The following is a 23,425-nucleotide window of genomic DNA, read 5'->3' on the forward strand; positions in this document are numbered from 1 at the left end:
GAGCAGCTGATTCACTCCAGCATTCGGCCCAAGGCTCGGTCTTTTCACCAGGACATCCCAGAGCCCATCGGGTTTAGGGTGAAGGAATCAGGCAGATGCTTGTGTTTCCGGCTGATGTTACTAGATAGGGCTGCTTTTGATTCTAAACCAATAGTTTTCATAGTGTGTTAGTGGTGGAACGCCTTTTATCAAATGGAATCTTGCACAGACTCAGAATCTAGCAAGTAGAATGGAGAGTGGAGCTGCTCAGTCCGTTAGCCCCTCCGTGGCATAAAAGCTGATACTCTGTAAGGCGAAGTCAGGGAGAAGGGGGAATTTTCTATGCAACTTTAACACACCAGAAGGGAAAGGTGCTACCCCATTGAGGAAGCCAAGGAAGTGGGCGTTAAGTTGGAGCAAGACAAGCCCCGAAGATGGTGGTGCCCCCTGGCCTCTGCCAGTGGGGGCCGAGCGCATGGTTGGTGGTCAGCGACGATGGCAGCAGGGGAGCCTGTGACCTCGCACGTGGGCCTGCCAGGGGTGCATGGGCATCAGCAGTTCAGGCTGGTAGTAATTTGAAGGGGATGAAGGGGCAGGAAAAGCCCCCTGAGGCCAGGATGTTAGGCTGGAGAGCTGGCAAGCTGAGGCCACCCCAGGGCTTGGTGGGGGGTGGGTACCAAGTGAGAGGTGCCCACCCAGACCCAAGGGGTCACAGGAAGTAGGACAGAGAGGGCCGGTCACAGGCAAGGCTGAGCACTGGTGTGGGCTGGCAGGCCTGGGTGGAGAGGCAGACAGGCAAGTATCGGCTGCAGCCATCCTCTGGGCCCATAGAGACACACCTGGTCTGCGGGGTCAGCCGAGGGAGTAATACTAGTGAGAAGCCAGCCCAAGCCCTGAGGAGACTGGAAGTGCCGCGTGGCTACTGTTGTGTCCCCGCACTGCGTCCACACTTGCTGCTTTCTTGGTCGCGTCGGGGCAGCCGTGGCTGCAGCCGCTCACTCATCTCATCCGTCATCCTCACCTCTCGTGCTTCCTACGTTTGCCACCTCCCCGCCCACCCCCAGCGCCGGGTCAGAGCTGCTCAGCCCCCTCCGCTCTGCCCTCTGCAGGATGACATGCACAGGGTCATTGACCGACAGCTGATGGACACGCACCTGAAGGAACAGAGCCGGCCTGCTGCTGCCCTCTCCAGGGCCCACGGCTCGCGGCGTGGCGATGAGCCCAGCACCGCTGAAGGCAAACGGCTCTTCTCATTCTTCAGGAAAATTTAAACTGGGAGGAGTCAGGCCAGCAAGGATGGGCGCACTGGAGGCGACTGAAAAGGGGGCATGGGCTGGGGCCCAGCGCACCATGTGTGCACGCCAGACCCCACCCCCCGGCCAGGCTCAGCGGCCGCACTGCCCACCCGCACAGGGGCCAAGTCGTCCAGGACGGCCCACTCGACCTCTGAAGGCTGCTCTCAACAGAGGGACAGGCAGGAGCCTTGTCCCCACTGCCTGGCCACACCCAGCCTGGGCTTCCCTGGGATCCGCTGCTGTTGAGCGGGGCTCAGGCTGCCTCCAGAGTGGCCCCTTGGTTGGGCTCTGCTGCTCAGACCTGATGGATCACAGCCCACCCTGCCTACCCCTCAATGACTCCCATGCCCAACCCCAAGCACCGCTGCCCTTCTGCTTTGGAATACGGGGAATGGAAGAAATGGAGGCCCTTTCTGCATGCCTCAGGAGGCCCTGGCTGCCCCCAGCTGGTCTGAGCCACGGGGGCCTAGTCCTGCAGGGCACCAGGCCCCAGCCTGAACCCCACCCTCCAGCAACCCTTGGCCCAGGGAGGAGGCGGGCCCTCACCCACGTGCATGCACCGCTGCTGGAGCACCTACGGGCCAGGAGCCCCAGCCTGCGGGGCCTGACGGCCGGGGCTGTTCTCGCACTCGGCCACAGCGGGCCCTGCCGGGGCTTGGCTGAGGCCACCCCGAGCCTAAGAGGAAGAAGGGCAGTGCCCCGGCCCCCGCCACTGCTGCCCTCCCTCCCCCACGCCCTCCAGTGCAGGCCTTCCTCCTCAACGGGGCCCTCTGCAGGCTTAGCCCTCTCCCCTTCCTGGCACCAGGGCTGAGAGGGGTCTGCTCCTCCCACAGGCCCCTGGCACCCCTTACACATACAAGTTCATGGCCAAGCAAGTCCAGGCCACAGAATGGCTCCGGAGGGGTCTGTGGTCAGCCACTCCACCTCAAGGGCAGTGTTGGCACCATGGGGTGGACACCTCCAGATGCTGCCCACCAGGCCCACAGAAGGACCAACCCGGCGACCCAACTCCTGATCCTTCCTCAGCGACCACTTCACCTTCTCTGCTGAGGCCCCGACTCAGAGGCGCCCGGACTGAGCCAGACCACAAGCCGCTTTACAAAGGATCGTCTCCCTCCCTCACACGGGAAAAGCACAGCAGGGATGAGTGGAAAGAATGTACCTATAGATATGTACATACCACAGTGCTGTAATTTTGTATGTAGCAATCATGTAAATACATGTATGGATTTTATAATATACATATTATATATGAATCTATAAAGGCATATTTTTAGAAAAACAGCGCACCACTGCTTCTTTTGAAAATAGTCTAAGAATAAAATGAATTTCTACAGAGCTTCCCGCCTCAGTCACTGGGTACCCAGAGTGGGTGTTTGGGCAGAATGCAGCTTTACGTTTTCGAACCGCTGGCTGGCTGGCTGGCTGTGAAAAGGCAGTGATAGATAGTGAGTCACCCACGCACCTGGGAGGTCACCTCATGCGTTGGTGCAAAATCAGTGGTTTCAGCCAGGAAAAGGCACCTCCCCTGGAGAGTGGAGGCAGCCCATCAGTGACGGCTGTTTTGTGAGCAGTGACCCCAGGCACCGTGTCTACGCCCACCCTGGCCCCGGGCTCCCTGCCAGCGCCGCAGCTGCCCAGCTACAGGCAGACCCTGCCAGCACCGCTTACCAAGCCGTGAGCAGGTCCAACAGCTTGGCAGAAACTCTGAGGCAGAAAGAAATCACTGTAGGCAAAGCTTCCGCTGTATCCTTCTGGGCACACGGAGAATAAACACGGCATTTCCCCTGGCATCTTACCACATGTGCTGCCAGCCAGAGGGGAAGCTCAACCCGGACCCACCTTTCGTGGAGAAAACAAACTTGGCTTCTGAAAGCATCCCTGAGCCTTGATGGGCACCTGTGCAGGACTCAGACCAGAACAAACAAGAGCTGGACACAATGGGTGGGAAGCAGCCAGCCCACCCAGAGCACAGCTGGAGGAGAGGAAACAGACCCTGGAAGAAAATCTGGCAGCTTGAACCTTTATTTTTAGTATTTTTTTAAAAAGCATAATTAGAAACTTTCAATACAGAAATAATCCTAGCAAACCATTTAAAAGTTTTGTTGTTCAACAGGAATTTCACATCAGGTCCACCAGGACACCGGTCCAGCCCTGAATTCCCCCTCCCCCACCCCCCCATTCATGCGTGTGACATTCAGCGGGACAGGCACGCTGTCATCACCAAATCACCCCACCACCTGGGTCTGGATGTCCAGTTGCCAGAAGCCACGGTGGCTTCTAGCCTGGGCTGGAAACTTCCAGGACCCCCTCCTCTTACTGCTTGAATTTGCAAGCACTGCCACACCAGTGTCACCTCAGAGCCGAGCTGTGGCCCACCCAGGAGGCCTGAGCTCTCCACACCCTCCACGGGACCTGTGGTCGCCAGGACGGTCCTGAGGATAGAGACCACGCTGTGGCTCCCAGCACCCCAACCAGACAGGGCTACCTGCTGTCACCCCACAGCACCGCCTTACCAGGCCCAGCGCTCCCACTTCATCCTGTGGCTCCAAAGTGAAGGCCTGTCACGCAGAACTATGGGCTTTTGGCAGTTTGGGGAAGTGGAGAAGAAGAAGAAACCCCCAGTTTTTATTGATTGAAACCCCATCAACAGTGACATGGAAGATCTGCAGTGAGATCTGTGATGTGATTGTCCAATCAGGGCTTGGCCTGGAAATCACCTAGGAAAGGAAATCTAGTAAAACACATCATGGTGTTGAAATAAATTATTCCCAGGTTACGTGATCCTTTTAGGGGAAAGGTGAATGAAGCGTCTCAAGGGGGTGGGGGTGACAGTCATCAAGCGCAGACGACCCTGGTTCCTCCTCCAGGGCACCACGGTGGGTCAGAGCCAGCTCCCAGCCCCAGCGGCCATTCCTTCCCACTCACTAAGAAATCCTCATGCTACCTTTGTACTAAAACAGTCCTGTCAGTGATCCAGGGCTGCCTGCGTGCAGCTCAGAGACATCGTCCCCACAGCCCAGCGGCCCCTGGCACCCACTCCCCACACTCAAAGGTGCCTGGGGCTGCATCGGAGACCCAGGACTCAGCGGGAGGCCCTGGACCGACAGAGACCAGGGTGGGAGGCCCCTCCTTTCCCACCAACAAACCACCGGGAAGGCAGAGCCGCTCAGCCAAGAGCCCAGCTCCACGACGACAGGAAGCCATTCACTTTTTCTGAAAACACTGGACCCAAAGTGGGGCAGCCACAACTTTTGCTGCTGTGCCAACCAAACCTCAGTAAGAGAAAAAGAGTATGAGGAACTTAATTCATTTGATTTGGCTTCATTTTTCTTTATCTGTTAAAATGATGCTCCTTAGTCCCCCTGCAAGCCCATCCCTGCACAAACACACCCCTACCTTTCTGTTGGAACCAAAACAGGTTGGTATATAAATTAGAAGCCACGGCTCCCCTGGGTTTGTAGCTCAGAGGCATCTGGAACGCAGGACAAGAAATCCGTTGGCCAAAGGGCAGGAGTGACTCCTTCTGTGGAAATGAAGGGCCAGGCCTCTGATGGGAACCCCAGGCCCACTTCAAGGCCAGGTTTCCCCAGCTGCCAGAATGGTTACAGGACGGGATGGGGAGAGGAGGGAGCTGGGCCGGCAGAGGCCCTGGACAGGGGTGAGCCCCTACATGCCAGGGACAGACACCGACAGCCTGCAAGAGAGAACGAGTCATGTGGAGCCCACTTCACCAGCCCAGGTTGGCAAAAGGTATGTCTAGAACGTAATCCTGTCCCCTCAGGAAGCTGCTGGCAGTAAGTTGGGGTCGGGTGGGGAGGGGGCGTCGCAGCAGGCTGGCATTAGGGAGGCAAGAGCCAGAGCAGGACAAGGGTGATGCGCTGGTTAAAGCAATATACATTATGTACAAACTCCGGTTAATCAGTCCGCTCGGCTGGCAGCGTCCTCGCCGGGCCCAGGCGCCTTGGCCGGGGGGGGCAGGGGCGCCAGAAGGGAAGGGCAGGCTGTCCAACACCTTCTTGGCACTCAAGGGGGGAGGGGAGGAAGTGCCGATGGCGCCTCCCGGTACAAAAACGTGGAGAGAATTCTTTAAATAACGGCACGAAACAGTGTCCCCCGAGGAGAGGAGCCCCCTGGCCTGGGGCGGGGGGAGCGGCCGCAGGGCAGTCTCTGCAGTGGGCTGGGGGCATTAGCAGCAGCGTTTCTTTCGTTTACTGTTCTTCGTGAGCTTCACCACATCGTTCTGTTGTTGCTGCTGCTGTTTCGCTAAGTTGTCTTTCTTTGCTCGGAGGACCAGCTCTGTGATGCAGTTGAACATCTGTGAGGGTGAGGGAGGCAGGGCGGGCCTCAGACCAGCGTGGAGGCCCCATCACATCGTGGCCACTTCCCTGCCTCCCCGGACCCAGCTTTCTAGTTCTACTGGTGAGTTTTTTTGTATGTGTATCTTCAAACCCTATCTAGAAGGAGGTGGTGAATTATAAAGGTCAAAAAGGAACAACATCAAAGACCTTTGAGCTACGTCTCAGGGAAGGGGTTTTCCAGTCTTTCTCTTAAAGAAGAAAAAACTCCTTTCCTTCAGTTGGACTCCGGACAACACAGATAAAGGTGCCCCTGCGACGGACCAGAAGCACCCAGAGCCGGCCCACTCCATGCTACCTCACTGCACACCCTGCCTAGAACCTTCCCCGGACCACCCCAAGACCACCCCACAGCTCTCCTCCACTCCCGGGAAAGGTAGCAAGTACGTGACATAATTTGCTTCACGCCTTCCCGCAACCCGGGAGGCAGAGGCTCTCACCCCACCCCAATCAATCTACACAAGGAACACTGGAGCGTGGAGAGGACTCAGGGCCCTGCCACAGGCCCCTAAGTGGAAAAGCCCACATTGTGACCCTAGCCTGACGCGGGCGCCCGGGGTCCCTGCCATCAGGCAGCCCGAGCCCAGGATGCAGGGGATTCGGTGCCCCTGGGCTCCACACCCCACGGGCAGGACCCTCCCGAAGCCACGAGGGCAGCCAGCCTGGGCTTGTGGCAAAAGGTCCTGCTTTTCTCCAAAGACTCACAAGCGCTTTCCAGCAGCTGCAGCATTAAGTGACAGGAGGCTGCCCTGGTCCAGAGGCCCAGCCAGTCTGAGGGGATGTGCATCCCCAGAAGCCTCAGGGGGCTCGCCCGGACACCCACCCGAGCAAGCTCTGGAGGCCACAGGAAAGCTAGCTGGTCTCTGCAGGAAGCCAAGGCCCCAAGGAAAGCCAGAGAGCAGGAAGAGGTGACAGTGGGGAGGGCAGGGGAGGGACGGGGAGGCAGAGGACCGAGTGGACACCGTGCACGACTGTGGTGTGGAGCACGTCATAGTTTGACTCAGCTTCTCACGAGCTGGAACCTGTTTCCCATTTGAAACATGGGACTAATTTACCTCAGAGGACTGTTGAGATATGAGGTGGCACCTGTAGAGAGCCTAGCTCAAGGCCTAGCACACACAGGAGGCACTCAATCAACGGCCGTTACTGTGACGTTTTCTGTCGGCCACCTGGATGCCCCGGGCAGGCCAGGGTGGGGCAAGGAGGCCATGGTGGTGGAGCAGAGCTGGGCCGCGCTCACCCCCCGCCCCTCCGGTGCAGGCCTCACCTCTTCCACGTTGACATTCTCCTTGGCGCTGGTCTCAAACAACTGGATCCCCATCTGCCCGGCGAATTTGTAGGCGTCTTCTGTCTCCACCACCTTCCGCTCAGGGTCGTCATTCTTATTCCCCACTTCAAGGCAAAGCAGGGTCAACCCAGCCCCGTGGGAACGCCCTGCCACCCTCCACCCCACTGTCTACCCTGCTGGGTCCAGCCTCACCTAGTATCCGGCACACGTCATCACAGTTCTGGTTGATTTCGTGAAGCCACCGCTTGACGTTGACAAAGGATTCAGCGCTGGTGACGTCATAGACCACGATGACCCCGTGGGTCCCCCGATAATACCTGTAGGACCAGGGTCTGCGTCAGAGCTTCAGCCTAAACAAGAGTAGCCCCTTCACAGGACCCGCCTGCCCGCGTCCAGACAGCGGCTGGGAAACGGCGAGGGGCGAGTGCTTTCCCCCAACACGCCCGGTGTCTCCTCTCCCTCCGGCCTCGGCTGGACATCCAGAGCCCAGCCAGCAGGTAGGACGCCGGCAGCACGGCTGCTCATGCTGTGCCCCAGGCACGGTAAGTAGGGAGCGCTCGGCCCTGCGGTGGCCAACCAAACTGTTCAGAGGCTGCCAACAGCTTGAAACTTCTTTGAAGTTTTATTTTTAAAATTCAGGCAATGTTCGCATTTGACATATTACCACTGTCCTCTTTTTAACATTCAAAACTTTTTACTGTCCTCAAATCTGTCATAGTAAAATGCCATTCCAAGAACACGCACCACTTGTGAAGCCTGCCAAGGTCTGTTCTCACTCCCCTTGGGTGCAGGTGGGCACCTCCTCTCCTGCCACTCCAGGCTCATCCAGGCCGGGGGGCAGGTAGGGCATGGAAATGACCTGGGCATCAGGACGCATCCAAAAGCACAGACCCCGGTGCCTAAGGTCAGCTGGAAGGTCTGCAAGGCAGGAGGATGTGAACATTCCCCTCCAGACACCGCATCCCCCTTCACTCACATGGTTCAGGAGGACAGATGGAGGACATCAACCCTGGAAGGAAGAGGAGGACAGAGCCTCACACTTCTCCAGAGAGCCTTCACTGACCCAGCGGCCAGGTGACACCCCCTGCCCTGACACGTCACATCACCCAGCGCTGCAGAGATTCTCACTCACCAGGGGCTTCTGAGAACAACGAGGGTAAGAACCACTGCCTGCAACAGGCCGTGCTCACGGGTAGACGGGGACTCCCCCCCCAACCCAGCCCATAGCGCCTCCGCCCTCCCGGGGCTCATCAGGGCCCCAAGCCCGTAGGAAAGCGGCCCCTCCCAGGTGGCGGTTCTGAGGCACCACAGGCTGCACGAGGATGGAGCCGGCCAGGCTGGTAGGTGCAGCTGTGTTCTCACCTGCCTGCCCATCAGCACTCTGGCCGACTCCTCATAGTCGAGGCCCGATCACAGGACACAGGTCAGACGAGCTCCTTCTATGAAAGGCTGTGGGGCCCTGGGAAGGTTACTGCGTGCACCTCATGGCACCTCGGTTTCCTCAACTGTAAAATGGGGGTACTAGGACTTAACTCTTGGGGTGGTTGTGAGGACTAAGGAGATAATACATATTTCCACAAGGGCCAGCTCTTTATTATCACTATTACTATTCCTTCAGTGACAATCTGGGCCCCCGACGCAGATGGAAGAAAACCAAGGGACAGCATGGCAGGCAGCAATGTCAGCAGCTTCCCCAGGCCGGCCACCAAGGCAGTGAGAAGAGCCCAGCCTCTCTCGCAACCCCGGCCCTCCACCCTCAGACACCCGCTGATGTCCCCCAGGAGCTTCATCTGCCTGCAACTCTGCCTTCCTGGGGACACAGCGCCCTGCCCTGGGGAGCCCGAACAATCAAGCCATCCAGGCCCTGCCCCTCCCTGCCCCCTAGAGCACCAGGTCATCACCTGGGTCCACCTGGTGGACACCCACCTGAGCAGGTGCAGGAGAGCATGCCGGGAACTGGTGAGGACAGATGATTGTCCCCCGCCAGCAAAGGACATGCGAGCAGTGGACTGTGTTTCCAGACCCTCCTTTGCTGAAGACAGTTGAAGATGCCAAGAAATGCCTACAGCCGCGGCCCCAGCACAAGCCCCCACTGCTCCCCGGGACCCTCCGCCTTCTCTGGGACCCAGGCAAGGGGGTGTCACCCGAGAGAACCAGTCCGGAGCTCAGAGCTCGGGCGAGGAGGGCACCGACGTGCTGGGCTTCCACCTCCTCCTCCTCCATCAGTCATCACGGCCACGCACCACAACTTGGCTCTATGCCAGCACAGCGCCGGTGCTTCACACCCACGACCTTACTGATCTTTGCCACACCTGGTACAAGACAGGAGGGTCACCACATCACCAGTGAGGACGTAAGGCTGAGTGGAGTGAACTGCTGCAAGTCACAGCCTGGGCCTGAGCCCAGGGCCAGGTACGGAAGGGGCTTCCCTGCCTCCGCCTCGCTCTCTGCCCTCAGCACCCCACCCCAGCCCGCGCCCCCAGCCGCAGCTCAGGGTCAGTGAACCCCAGCCACCAGGAGGCAAGAAACAGTGAGGGGGACAACAGGGCGTTCTCAGCAGGCTAACAGGATGCAATTTTAGTTTTTCTTTTAATGCCCTGAATCAGAAAAGGCCACGTTATTGCCCCCAGATTGCCCCAATCCTTGGAAGAGAACAAACTCCTGAAACAAACTCCAGACTCCTTCCCTCAGCCCCCAGGCAGGCCGGCCAGCGTGCGGCACTCCCCCTTCTCGTGCAGACCCAAATTGCCTGCAGGCAGTGGAGTTCTCCCCCAGAGGATGAGGGAGGCAGTTCACCCTCTTCCCGACGCCCTGGAAGGAGCTGACCTCAGGATGGCCGGCCGGGCAGGGCCGTGCTTCTCTGCTGAAAGGTCTCAGGCTCCCCCGCCCCACTGCCCTGCCTGGAGCATTTCTTGTGGCCACAGGCCCAGTATCCTCGGGTGCCCTGAATTCCCTGACTGGTTTTAACCCACAGGAGGCCCCAGAGCATCTGCCGTCTGCCTCAGCCCCAGTCCCAGTCCCTTGGCGGTGGAGGGCCAGCAGAGAGCAGGGCTGTGGACCAGTTAAAGGCAAGAGCTTTGGCATCAGCCAGACCTCAGTTCAACTCCTAACCAAGCACGCTAGGTTACTTCACCCTCTCTGGGCCTCAGTTTTCTTGTCTGTAAATTGGAGATACTCACAGGACTTTTTATCAGGATTAAATGAAATGAAGCAGGTAAAGTCCTTGGCGACAGTCCCGGCCCAGAGTAAGGATATCTGGGGTCAGTGCCCATTCCTCCCGACCCCGACAAGAGGTCTTGGTCTTATTCAGGCCTAGGGCTGCCCAAAGCTCATGATGTCTATCCTACCCCAAGGACCCCCTGACCCCAGCTGCCCTCCTTAGCTGAGGCCTCACTGGCAGCTGCCAAGACACAAGGGGGCTCAGGCAGCTCATCGGGAAGTAGTTGCAGAGACCTGCCTTGGGCAGCCCCCAGGACTGGGGACCCCCGGGGTCTTGGGGAGTCACAGATCACAGCACGTGTGCTCACCACAGGGCTGGCCCAGTGACAGAAGCCCCCCCCCCGCTCCAGGCCTGCTCAGGCTCTGGCCCCTTGAAGCCCCTTGACCAGGGCCACCCACCCGCCCAGCCGGCACCCCTGGACACCCCGACACTCCCAGCCACCACCGTGGGGGCTTTTCGGCCCTCACACTTCCCACCCCTCAGATCCTGAGCCGCCTCTGGATGGGTGGCCAGCCGGGGGTCTGCCCCATTTTCACCCTGCCGGGAGGAGACAAAACTTCCTCGTGCCTTCCCAAGAGCCCCACTCACACAGGCTCTGCTGGGGAAGGCAAAGGAGAGGCCGATGGAAGAAGCGACTACTCCAGGCCAGGCGCTGGCTCCTGCTCTGCACACACCCCAGTGTGCAGCCCAGACGCTGCCCATCACAGGGAGCAGGACACCCTCGGAAGCTCCCTCGTTTGTAAAACAGGGATGATGAGAGTACCAGCTGCAGGGAGCTCAGTGGCATCATCCATGTTCACACGTGGATGTCCCCAAGCACACGGGACTCGGCATTAAAGCAAATCCCAAAGACAAGCCCTCTGGGAAACTGAAGCAGAGCAAAAATGTAAATTCCCAAGTGTCTGCCTTCATAGCCCTGCTCTTTCCTGGAACCTGTTCCATTAACCAACAGCCACTCCACAGGACCCCTGCGGTCTGGAGCTCCAGCTAGGTTTCCCTCCTGTTTACAGCTAAGAATCACAAAGGTACTGCAGCAGCAAAGGAGGACAACCCTCAGCGTGAGCTGGGTTCCCAGCAGACCGCTTTGGGGAGGCGGAGGAGGGGCCGCCCAACGGCCTCCCACCTACCAGTGCTCCTTCCGGGCCTCCCAGCAGAGAGAAGCCCCCTCCCGGAAGTCAGGGTGGTGACGGGAGCCTGCACGGCTGACCCCACGACCCCGGCTGTCACAGCTGACACCTAACAAGAGCACTGTCATTGCCTAAGTGTTTCACCACCTGGCGAAGCCAACATCACCACTGCTACCCCATTTTAAAGACAAAGGAACCAAAGGCCAGAGGGTCAGCGGACTGGCGCGTGCTGCCCCGCCCGCCCCAGAGCTGCCACGCCACACCCCCTCCTCTTCTTGCAGCCTCAGGAAGAGGAAGGGCCCCACTCGACGCCACCCACTGCAGCCGGCAAGGAGCTCACCTCCCAACAGACGCGGGGGCCCGTCCCAGTGGCATGTCTATCGTGACCCGGCACTAGTGGCTCAACTGTGTCTGAATGTCGGTGGCAAGGGGTCTGAGCGGGAGCAGGGCTGGCCTGACTCACGTGGAGGTGATGGTGCGGAAGCGCTCCTGCCCGGCTGTGTCCCAGATCTGCAGCTTCACTTTCTCCCCGTTGATCTCCACAGTCCGAATCTTAAAATCCACTCCGATCGTGGTGATGTAACTGCCTGCACACACACAGATGTTAGCAGGGCCCACAGGCCGCCCTGGTCAGACCACGCCCTAAATGGCACAGGTGACCCTGGGCTCCACCATCCCGCCCCGCCCCGCTCACTCCAAGTGCCTGGAGGACGCAGCCCTGAACAAAAAAGACAAAGTCCGAGCCCCAAGGTGAGGGCAACAGACAGGATACAATGAAACAAAGTGATAAAGAAGACAATTTCAAGAGCAAGGAGTGCCACAAAGGAAATAAAACAGGGGACGTGACTGGGGGGAGGGGACATGCCCCTCTACTAGAGTGGCCGGGGCACGGACACGTTCACTGTGGCCTGGGAACGGTGGGAGCCTATGATGCATTCCGGGCTTCTCTTTTCTAGTCCAAACATTTTAAATGACCCACAAAATTAACTTCCTAAAACATAAACAAGTCATATGCACACTACTATATGTAAAATATATATATCTATGTACAAATAAAATAGATCACTAATAAAGACATATATATAAAACAGGAAACTACTCAATACTCTGTAATACTCTGTATGGGAAAAGAATCCAAAAAACAGTGCATATATGTATATGTATAACTGATTCACTTTGCTGTACAGCAGAAAGTAACACAACAGTGTAAATCAGCTATACTCCAATAAAAACTAAAAAAATAAAACTAAGTCCCGACCTGCAATTTGAAAAACACTGCTCCAGGCAGAGGAGACAGCAGCAAACGTAGCAGTGGTGTGTGGGGGGAGTGGCCTGAGGTCAAGCACATGGAGGGAGGCAGGTTGGGGGTGGAGGTGAGCAAGGCCAGATCTTGGCCTTTGTGCCATTTTCAAGAGCTTGGACTTTCTCTTGTGTGTGTGACAGGGAGGCATTGAAGGGTTTAATCCAAGCATGAGCTGCATTGTAAATAGCTCTCTTGGGGCATCTGTGTGAAAGATGGAGTTAAAGAGAATTTTTGGCAACAGAATAGTCCTGTCCAGGCTTACAAAGGCCCGAATGCTAGAAGAGCCCATGTTCTCACTCCATTTGGAGCTGACAGTGTGACCCGGTGCCGCAGACATGACACACACACAACTAACTCTATCAAGTGTGTAGAGTGGATAGGAAAGGTCAAAGTTCAAAGTGGGGTGGAGATCAAGGAAGGCTCTCGGGCTCAAGTCACATTTAGACCTGGCTTGAAAGAATAGGTATGATTTCAAAGGTTGAGATTAGCGGGGGGGGGAAGACATCCCACCCAGAAGAAAAGAACTGAGGCAGCACAGAGGACAAGGCGGCATCTGGCTCTCTGCGGGGACTGGATTACACCAAGGAGAGCAGCCCAGCACCTAGTGCTGTGGGCACTTGATACACAGCTGATGGCTGAATAAGTGAGCGAGCTAGTGAAAACACAAAAAAGCATGAACAGACAGCATGAGGTAGGAAGCTGGAAAGGTGAACTGAAGATAGATTATGAAGGCCAGCGGTTTTCAACAGAGGATTGTTGAGTCCCCCCCCAGAAGACTTGACAATGTCTGGAGACATTTTCGGTTGTCACAACTGGGAGGGGGAAGGGTGCTGGCATCTAGTGGGTGGAGCTCAGGGAAGCTGCTCAGCATCCTTCAATGCACAGGACAGTCCCCACAGCAAAGAATTACAGGGCCCAGAGCGTCAGTGGTGCTATAGTGGAGAAACCTTGCTGTGAACTCTGCTCACTTAAGAGAGGACCGCTGAGGTTTTTAAACAGAGGAAACCCTGCCAGAGACATGCATTAGCAAGATGAACTCAGCAGTCTGGTACGTGATGGGCAGGAGCTGCTGTAATGCTTCAGGCTAGAACCAACAGCAGTCTGAACTGGTAGTAGAAATGGAAAGGAGGAGAGAGGTTGAAGAGAACCCTCCAAGAGTTGAGAGCTGACAGGAGGGGGAGTCAGAGGGACATAAGGAGGAAGAGGAATGTTTTCCAGCACAGTGAGAAGTGCCCACTAGTCACCATTCTCGAACAGGAGACAACAGCAACGACAAACCCCTGGTGTTTACTGAGAGATTACTCAGTCCTGGGGAAATCCTCGCAGTAACCCTACGTGGGAGGGATGGGGATCAGTCCCACTTCTAAAGATGAGCTGAGACTCGGTCACACTCATGGTCACATAGAGAAGACAACTCTTTCCAATGTCATGCCACCAGGGGTGTGCAGGGCCACTGTCAGGAGAAACCCACCTCTCCCTCCCTCAAGAGAGAGGTGTCCACCACGTAATCACTTCCTAAGTGAAGCTCACCCCTCAACTGCATCACGGGAATTCCCAGAGGTAGTCACACATCAGTCCTCGATCAGAGAGGCCAAGACAGCCCGAAGCCTCTGCACTGAACCTTGTGTGCTCGACCAATGAAAATGTGCCCCACTTCACCAGTGATCAGGGAAACACAAGATTGAACGAGCAGCACTTTTTGCCTATCAGCTGAGCAAAAATGAACACCACTAAGACCTAGTACCGATCAGCATTGACAAGGGGCTCTTTAGACCCCTTCAACTTAGTACAGCTTCTGTGAAAGGCGAACTGGCAGTACCTGTGAAAACTTTAAAAGCACATACCCCCTGACCTAGTAACTCCACTTCTATGCAAGAATAAACACAGTGTGTCCCAAGAAATACAGCACCACTTAAAACAGAGGCAACCAGAAAGCATGCACGCATCAAGAACACTGTTTATGAACCATGTGCATCCCTGCACAGCCCAGGAAGCTGCACAGCCATTCAAAAGTACCACAGGTCTGCATGTAGACGTGCAAGGATGGTCCTTGATATGCCGAGGGGAAGGCAAGTGGCCGGCCCACAGCGTGTGGAGTCGAGGGAGAGACACACCACACTGAGCAGAGGCTACCAGGGCACCCAAGGTCGGGGCGGGGAGCAGCGCTCCTTTTTCACTGTACTGAGCCTTCCCGTTTGACACTTTATACAGGCATGTCCTAACTTGTCGTTTTTTCTTTCTTTTTTAAATGTTAGGACACAAAAAAGACCCTGAGTAGAAAAAGGATGGGCCTGCAGAAGGATTTTTTTGAACAAGATAGATGAAGACCGACCACAGAGACTTCTAACCTACGCCCCCTCCTCCTCCTTCCCTGTCTGGCAATCAGAATGAGGACTTTTCTGATGTTAGGCAGAGGCCAGGGTGTTCTGGCGCCAGGGGAAGGGATGTTAAAACCAAAACACCCGGCAGCATCCCAGGGACACACTCACCTGAGAAAGTGTTGTCTGCAAAACGTAACAGTAAACTGCTCTTGCCGACACCTGCAGGGGAGAAAGCAGGAGATGAGAGGAGGTCCGGGTCCCCACTCCAACCCCTACCCCTCTTCAGGGAGATAGTCCCGAGTCCTAACTCTTCAGAGGCACAGCAGCACCCATATCCCTCCCCAACCAGCCTGGCACCAGAACACCTCTCCCCTTGGATCTCTGACCTCTTCCTCCATCTCAGTGTAAGACACGAGCTGGGCCCGTGTGAGGGTCAGGCCCAGCAACCCCAAGGAAGAGACCCAACGACGGACACGAAGCAGGGGAAGGCCGACCAAGTGATACTGGTCCCAAGGTGTGTCTAGAACGTAGTCCCTGGAAAACGCACGTCACACATGGAGCTTCGGTTTGGTGACAGACAAGGGGCTGCCTGGCTGCAAAGCACCGTGGAGATGCTCAGGGCGGTTCCGCACACGAAGAAGTGAGGCGCAGACAGCTCGAACCGACTGTCGGCCACCTTCACCCCGGCTGATGCCACGCGTGGCTGCACGGGCGGCGAGGGGGGCGTCCGCCTGACACCCCTCAGCCCGACAGCTCAGGGTGCTCAGACCATTTCACTTCCCACAGTCTCCTGTTCCAAGAACAGGCAGAACCCTCGTAAGGGTGGCTTCCCTTTACTTCAACACACGGCAGCTTTAGCCTCCAGGTGCACCTGTCCTGTGCCCTAGGTCCTTCTGTCCCCGCCCCTGCCCCCCCCCCCAAAGCCAGCTGGGTCAACCGAGCACAGAAGGAAAGCACTAGCACACGTAGGGCACTGCGTGTGGCCGGCGCTTGGATGTTCCTGCAAGTCCAGCTGCATCTCTTAAGATGAGGTATCTGAGGCTCCAAGAAGCTACACGTCTGGTCTAGGGGCCTCAGCAGGGGCGTGGAGCTGGATCTGAATCCAGGGCTGTCCACCCTGGAGCTCCACGTCTCTTGCCAATACGTGCTGCTTGGGAGGTCTTCTTGCATCTGCTTCAGGAAGTGGAACAAAAAAACCCAAAGTGGCTCCTGTGTCCCATGCCTGTCAGAGTCTTAGCAGCAGTGCTATCAAAGCTAGACGAGTGGAGATCTTAACCCAGGGTCTCAGACCCCACGCCTGCACCCCCAGCTGAGAGCGAACTTTGAGTGTGTGTCCCTGGCTGTGGGGAGGAGCCCGTGCGCTCACCAGATACTCAGAGGGAGCTGCTGCTGCCCCATCCCCGGCTGACCCCGGCGTCCTCTCTGGGCAGTCCTCTCTGACGATCTCCTCTGGGGACCTCTCCAAGTGGGTGAGTCGCCCAGCGATGCCCAGAACTTGTCTCATGGAGTGAACCAGGGTCTGACCGTCCTGAAGACAGGCTGGGCGCAGCTCTGAGCAGACAGGTGCCGCGGCCCCGGTCCCCGCCGCTCAGCCGCAGCCTGCCGCGCTGGGGCCACTTCCTCTGCGAGGCTTCCTGCCCAGCCTGAGGAGAGCCCCAGTCCTGGGCTAGTCCCTCACGGCGCTCTGCCCAGCGCCAACACCCCATCGGCTCCGCCGGCTCCTTGCTTCCTCCTGGAGCCTCCTGGCCCGCTTACTCAGCAAAAACCTTGTGTCTGGGCCACTGGGCCATGAGTTCCTCTAGGAAGGAGGTCTTGCTCCACTTGCCCTGCACGTTCACAGGGCTGGAAGCTGGGCCCAGCACTCAGTAGGGGCCAACAAAACACTGTTTAGTGAATTTATGACTAAGCCAATGCCAATCACAGACAGCCATGCTACCCAACGCTACGGCTGCAGCAGTAAAAGGAGCCCAAGCAGTGGTGGTCAAACTTTCGGGGGGTGGCAGAATCCTTTTTTTAAGTTAAATGGTATCTGACTCGCATACGTCTAAGGGCGGGGGGTGCTCTCTGCGTGAAGCAGGTGTCCCCCCAGCTTGGCCTCTCCGGGTGCCCTTCATTCACCCCAAGCTCATCTGCAGAGCTGCTCAAAACCACTACAGTCACCACGTCAACTGCTGCTTCAGGCCAGCACCCACCTCTGGCCTTGCTCTTCCCCCTGAAATGAAGGGAAACCCACCCAGAGAAACACCGTTTCCTAAATATCCCTAAAGAAGCCACCTTGGGAACACATGCTGCTGCCATCCACCCTGCAGCACCCACCCAGGGGAGGAAGTGAGGGGTACCAATCTGCCTTAACCACAGCCGAAGTCAACAGCTTTCCAAGGGCCATGTCCAGCACACACCCCAACAGGCCAGCCCCATCATCCTCGACCCTGCAGAGAGCACAGGCCCTGGCCCTTGATGCCTCTTGGTAGCGGGGAGACAGATTCTCTCTGCAGAAACCTTACCCACCACTCTCAGTCACCACTGCTCTCCCTGCATCAAACTCCTTCTTGCCCCTGCCTTCTGCCTCTTGCCCTACACAGATGCTCTGGTCCTCAAAACGCCTCCACAGAAGCCCCCACCCTTGGCTGTGCTCCTCCCTTGGGCTCTAGTTCCCTCATCCCTCTTTGCTTCAGTTCTAGACTGTTGGAGACCCTTAGACCTTTGAGTAAAGTGTTCTCAGGTTTACTCCTGGCTCAGGAACTAATTCCCTGTATAGGCTCAGACAGGTCACCCCACCCCCCGAGCCTCAGTTCACTCATCTGTGAGGTCGAAAGCTTCAACTAGACCTTCAACAGCCACTGCAGCCTCCGGGTTCTAAGGATGAGTCTGGCTGGCCCCATGGATCGGACGAAATGCTGTTACAAATCAGAGCCAATGTCAGAAGAGCATAAGAGAAAGTATACAAACTTAGGCACAAACAAGAGCTGCAGAATCTGAGGGGATGTATTCCAGAAGCATGTACAATGTGGCAGAGTGGGAAAAAGAGCTCTAGATTTATACAGAAAGAAACTAACACTCATTGAGGGCCTACTGTTTGCCAGGCCCCACACCAGCTGCTCACAAAGCATCATGTGCATTAACTCCTGGCTTTGCCTCTGAAGAGCTGTGTGACTTGGGGCAAGACAGTCAGCTACTCTGAGCCTTAGTTTCCTTATTTGACAAACCACACAGGCAACGTGTAAAGATCAAATGAGAGAGTGTCTATGAAACCGTTTGAAAAACCTTAAGGAATCATCACATAAGGAGCCAGGTTCAGGGGAGGGCGTGATGTTAGTCTCCTTGCTCAGTTGCCGAAACTTAGTTTGAACTTCAATGGCTACCATCTCCCAGCCTCATAAACATTGGGCTTTGAGTATCAGCTCACTGTCAGGAGAAATTAAACTGTAAAACATCCGTCTCCTCTACACAACGTAGTCCTACACACTCGGACTGAACAAGGAACCAGGTCACATAAATCTTGACCCAGTGAGTCTTCTCCCACACCTAACTTCTGAGTGAAAAATCAATACACCATGCAAAATGTACAGTGAAAGGGGCCAAAACCATCCCCTGGGTTTCACCAGGGAGAAAAGCCAATAGGGTGCATCTTCTGGCTAAGCTTATGCTTTTCATTTTTGTATATCAACACACAGGCCCCAGATGTCTTGCAGAGGGATAGGGACCCTGACCATGGTAGCCTGACTTTAACTCGAAAAGGAGAGAAATCACCCTGGTGCCAGCCCCTCAGAACCAAGGTGGGGGCTGAAATCAAAACCTGAAAGGCATAAACCTCAGGACCCCATGAAATGCCTGAGGCCATCTCCAAGAGCGAGGCTACACAGCTTGTCTGGTTTTCTTTCATTCAAATCACAATGAATCCATCCTCCTCCACCTTTCTAACTCCTCCCCCAGCCACAGCTACTCTTCATCTCCCTATTTAGCCCCTAACTTTTCTCCCTTCCACCAGCAGCCTCAGAAGCCTCAGCCACCCTTCACCTGATCCAAACCACCAGCCACGTCCCAACCCGGCTCCATGGTGAGACCACGACCCACCCACCTTCCTGGTCCAGCTATGACACTGTCACAGCACTCCCACATCAGGGTCTGACAACCCCTTTGATTTGGTCCCCTCTTTCCTTAACAAGCCATGGGTTCCACCACCAACCTGGCCTCTGCCTCCAGTAACATGACACTGCTGCCAACACTCAACTCAGGTCTGGTCTATAAGTCTGGCACGTTCCCAAGCCTCCCTCCCCATCATAAAATCCCAACACCTCAGCTATGCTCCCATAAACCTCCTGGGGCCTGCCTCCCTGACCCCTTGGTCACCCCATAAACCTGCTTACCTGCCACACTCCAAACACCTCTAAAACCCTCCACCCTGGGACTTCCCTGGTGGTCCAGTGGGTAACACTCCGCGCTCCCAATGCAGGGGGCCCGGGTTCGATCCCTGGTCGGAGAACTAGAGCCCACACACATGCCGCCAACTAAGAGTTCGCATGCTGCAACTAAGGAGCCCGCCTGCCGCAACTAAGACCCGGCACAGCCTAAATAAATAAATAAATAAGTGTTAATAAAAAAAAACCTCCACCTTTTCTCAGAAACCAGCCTATCTTTTCTGAAGACACTTGATATTCATTCATTCATCCAGTAAGTATACATTAGGCATCTACTGGGTGTGAGGCACTGCACTAGGCACTGGAGAGGGAGCTAGGAGCTCTACAGGAGTGTATAAATGGTCAGAGCACTTTTGTAATGTTGGCCAACCCACCTCCAACACCCGTCTACCAGACAGTATGTAACAGCAAACACACACTGAGCACTCACTATGTGCCCGGCTCTGTTCTGAACACTGTGTGTGCATTATCTCATTGAATACTCAATCAGCCCAGTGAGGCAGATCCTATTACTATTCCATTTTACAGATGAGGAAATGGAAACATACAGAGGTAATAATGCAGCAGGAATGTACCAGGCCCTGAGCAAAGTGCTTTGCCTGTCTTACCTCATTTAAATCTCACAGGAATCCCATGAGGCAGGTTCTGGGAATATGCCCATTTTACAGAGGAAGAAACCGAGGCTTACAAAGGCTACTGATAACACATCAACAGCGAACATCTACCTGGAGCTCACTTTCTGCCAGGTCGAGTGCTAAGCACTTTTCCAGCTGTATCTCATCCAATACTCACACCACCCAGCGAGGCAAGTCCCCACTTCTCAGATGAGGGAACTGAGGCTCGGAAAGGCGAAACAACTCGCCCAAGGTCAGAGTGAGGAAGCTGGTAGTCCCAGGACTTGAACCCGGGTCCCTCCAACTCCAGAGATCGCGCGACTTGACCAAGGTCATACGTGAGGCAGGGGCCGGCGCGGCGAGTGGACCGGGCGCCCAGCCCCAAGCCCCGCGCACCCGGCTCCGCAGCCCGGCACCCCAGCCTCACCTCGGCGCGGCCCGGAGCCCCTCCGCACGCCCCTGGGGCCGCCGGCCGCCCCGCCCGCCCCGCGCGGGCCGGCACCTCCCCGCCCGCCTGTCCTCCCCGAGGCTCCTGCGGGCCGCGCCCGGCAGGGCCGACGCCGCCTCCGGCCGCTGCGGCCCTTACCGCTGTCGCCGATGATGAGCAGCTTGAAGAGGTGGTCGTAGTCCCGGGCCATGGCGGGCGGGGGAGGCGAGCGCTAGCAGGCGTGGTCGGTGCTGGCCTCGCGATCCGCAGCTCCCTCCGGGCTGCTCCGGCAGCGGCGGATCCACTTCCCGAACAAACAGCCGGAACTGACAGAAACACCTCCCTCCGCTCCCCCCTCCTCCTCCTCCTCTTCAGCAGCCGCCGCCGCTGCCACCGCCTCCCTCCTTCCCGCCCCGCCCCGCCACTGCGCAGGCGCAGCGCCTGGCACCGCCTCTGCGCAGCCGCGGTCGCGGCCAGCCGCGCCCTCTCCGCGCTCACGCACGGCGCATGCGTCCTGGCAGGGTCTTGCGGGCGCTGACCGGTCTTCGCCGCGTCCCGTCTGTGAACGTCGCCGCCGCCAGCCGTCCGCGGCCCCCTGACCGGAAATCTCGGAGAGCGGAGCTGCGATCGAAACCTAACTGCAAGAAGCCGAGAGTGCCGGAGAAGCCCGGCCGTGGCCCGGGAGGGACTCGCTTCTTCAAGACTCGCAAGCGCTGTGGAGACAGAAAGACTGGCAGGCAGTGACCGGTGGGGCGGCTCTTAGACCGAGCTCCCGGTTTCTCGGGACTGGGGACTCGGCCACTTCGCTCCCTTCTGTCTGGACTCTGCATCCGGGGTGCTGGCTCCGGGCCTTCCACCGTGTCCCGGGGCTGTGGACAGGACGCCTAGGCGGCTGGAGGCTGCGGAGTTTTACAGGACAGGAGCCGGGACGTAGCGTGTTAGGAGTGTGGCCTTTGACGTCAGCGCTGGGGCGAAGTCACATCCCAGCCCTGTGACCTCTTGAAGCCTGAGTTGCCCCGTTGGTAAAGCGGGGTGGGTGGTTCCAGATTCAGCGTCTCTTCCAGCTTGACGCAGAGCTTGGGAGATGAATGACCCGGCGTGTAAGATGCACCCCTGGAATCGACGGCAGCAGCTCCCGCGGCCTCTGTTGCACACCATCTACAGATAATAATTCTCCAAACCGCGTGGTAGGAAGACCTGGGCCGCAGAAGTTAAGCGGTATTCGGTTTATCATCAGCCCTAGGTTTTTTTTTCCGGTTTTAGAGTAAGTTCCTACCTGCACTAAAAGTAGGATGCGCCTACCGCCATCCTCATTTGTAGAACTGCAGGGGAAAAATTTAAGTTACTTATAAGTTCTGTACAGCCCTGTCCCTTTCTAGTCAAGTACCTGTTGGATATTTCTACTTGTTTTCTCAAACTTCTTTTTATCTTGACTTTATACAAAATAGTGCTTGTGGAGTTTTTTTAAATGTACAAAAGCTTACCAAAAAGCACAAGTTACTGTTTTTCCCTCAGACACACTCCTCACAGGTAACCCCTGTTAGTAAGTTTCTTGGATACCTTAAAATGCTTAGCAAATATTTTCTGAATGCATAAATGTCCTTCAGTGAATTTTCTTTGCCTGTGCAATCACATGTGTATGTAAGTTGCCTTTTCTCTTTAACAACATACTTAAACCTTCTGTCATTTCACAGCTGCGGGGTACTGGCACTCCATCATATGGTGGTATTTAACCACTCTGCTGTTGATAGGCATTCATGTTTATAATTTCTTGTTATTATAAACAGTGTTGCAGGGAAGATCCTTGAACAGCACATGGAGTGTCTGACTCAAGCTCTGAGTTGTTTTTCCAGGAGCTGAGAATCAGCCTGGTGATGACAAAAGAATATGGACTTGGGATCCAAAGGTACTAGCTGGGAGGGGAGCTATTCATATGATCACTGAAAAAATGGTTCTTCTTGGTCTGGGAAAGGTTAGTGGGATCGCCTTTGATCCAACAGTTTTAGGAAATATAAGGGAAGAAAGAAGCCTCAGAGTATTCCCCAGGCAAGCACATCCTCCCCTGACCAGCCAGTGAGGCAGGAGGTCACTCTAGATCATCTTCTCAACCTGCTCTGGAATCAGAGAGACTTTGGTTCAGATGCTTTGGAATCCTGGCTCCATCTCTTAAAAGCTTTGAGATTTTGGAAAAGTCACATCACAATGTCTCAGAGCCCCAGTTTCCTCAGAATAGTTATAAAGATTAGAGATATGTTTGCAAATTACCTGGCTCATATAGGCATGTGATAAACAGTAACTAATGCTGTTAAACCAAGGTCATTTTCCACTGACTCATTCATGCTTTCGGCCATTTCCTGTTGCAGACTCGAGCACACATGCCCAAGGCAGCCTCCTGATATCAGGGCTGTAGGATACTTCGAAGAAGTAGAACAGAATTGGCTATTATGAAGACCAGACTCCTGACTTGCCTGCCTTCTGGAAAGCAATAGGCATTAATTCCTTCATTTATTCAAGTAGCCATTTAATGAGTACTCACTATTTATTATGTGCCACAGACTATAGGATAGAGCTTTTCCCATCCAGGAACTTTCAGTCTCATCAGAGATAAGACACACTCATGAGAAATAAAATATACAAGACAATACAAGAGAGAAAATAGCTGTCAAGCAGCCTAGACTTCAGAGGAGAGCTATCACTTTCAGCTAGAATGATGGGGAAAGGATTTCATCATAAAGATTTCATGATGGAATTGGAATTTAGAGAGCTGTGAATGGCAGGTGTATTTAGATAGCTGCTGTCACAGCCGTAAGGATCATCTATTTTAGCTTTGGGGGAGAATCCCCTGCAGGCCAGGATGTGTACCTGGCTCCCAAAAATGAAACTGTGAGCACATTTTCCTCTAGAAGCATTGTTTTAAATTATCTAAACTACAATTCAATGACTGGAGCTATGTTATGGTAGCTAGATTATAAAGTCTATATTTAGAAATAGACATAAACTTTTGTGATCTGAGTTAAGTAGCAGTATGTGCCACTGATGGGAAGCTTTGTTCCACTGTTCTGAACAGCCAGCTTA

The 23,425-nt window shown here is 55.7% G+C and overlaps 2 protein-coding genes across 4 annotated transcripts in view; one reads left to right on the plus strand and one right to left on the minus strand.

Annotated features, from left to right (window-relative positions):
* BICDL1 (BICD family like cargo adaptor 1) overlaps positions 1-2,612 on the plus strand; it is a 96,567-nt gene extending 93,955 nt beyond the window's left edge. For both annotated transcript variants that reach the window (XM_059895063.1, XM_059895064.1), the window contains one exon: positions 1,089-2,612. In XM_059895063.1, the coding sequence (XP_059751046.1) occupies positions 1,089-1,250 (162 nt within the window). In that variant the 3' untranslated portion in view covers positions 1,251-2,612. The remainder of the gene's footprint in view (positions 1-1,088) is intronic.
* RAB35 (RAB35, member RAS oncogene family) lies at positions 2,540-20,708 on the minus strand. Of its 2 annotated transcripts, XM_059895065.1 has the most exons (7): positions 20,510-20,708; positions 15,060-15,110; positions 11,731-11,854; positions 7,113-7,237; positions 6,900-7,024; positions 3,117-5,592; positions 2,540-3,028 (listed from the first exon to the last, which is right to left on the minus strand). In XM_059895065.1, exons 1-6 carry the CDS (start codon positions 20,559-20,561, stop codon positions 5,464-5,466), a joined length of 606 nt encoding a protein of 201 aa, XP_059751048.1. In that variant the 5' UTR covers positions 20,562-20,708; the 3' UTR covers positions 2,540-3,028; positions 3,117-5,463. The 2 variants fall into 2 exon arrangements, with proteins under 2 accessions (XP_059751048.1, XP_059751049.1); XM_059895066.1 differs by lacking the exons at positions 2,540-3,028; positions 6,900-7,024 and having other exon boundaries at positions 5,486-5,592.
* Between the last annotated feature and the right edge of the window lie 2,717 nt (positions 20,709-23,425).

The sequence above is a fragment of the Balaenoptera ricei genome, chromosome 14, assembly GCF_028023285.1.
Source record: "Balaenoptera ricei isolate mBalRic1 chromosome 14, mBalRic1.hap2, whole genome shotgun sequence".
Classification (NCBI taxonomy): Eukaryota; Metazoa; Chordata; class Mammalia; order Artiodactyla; family Balaenopteridae; genus Balaenoptera; species Balaenoptera ricei.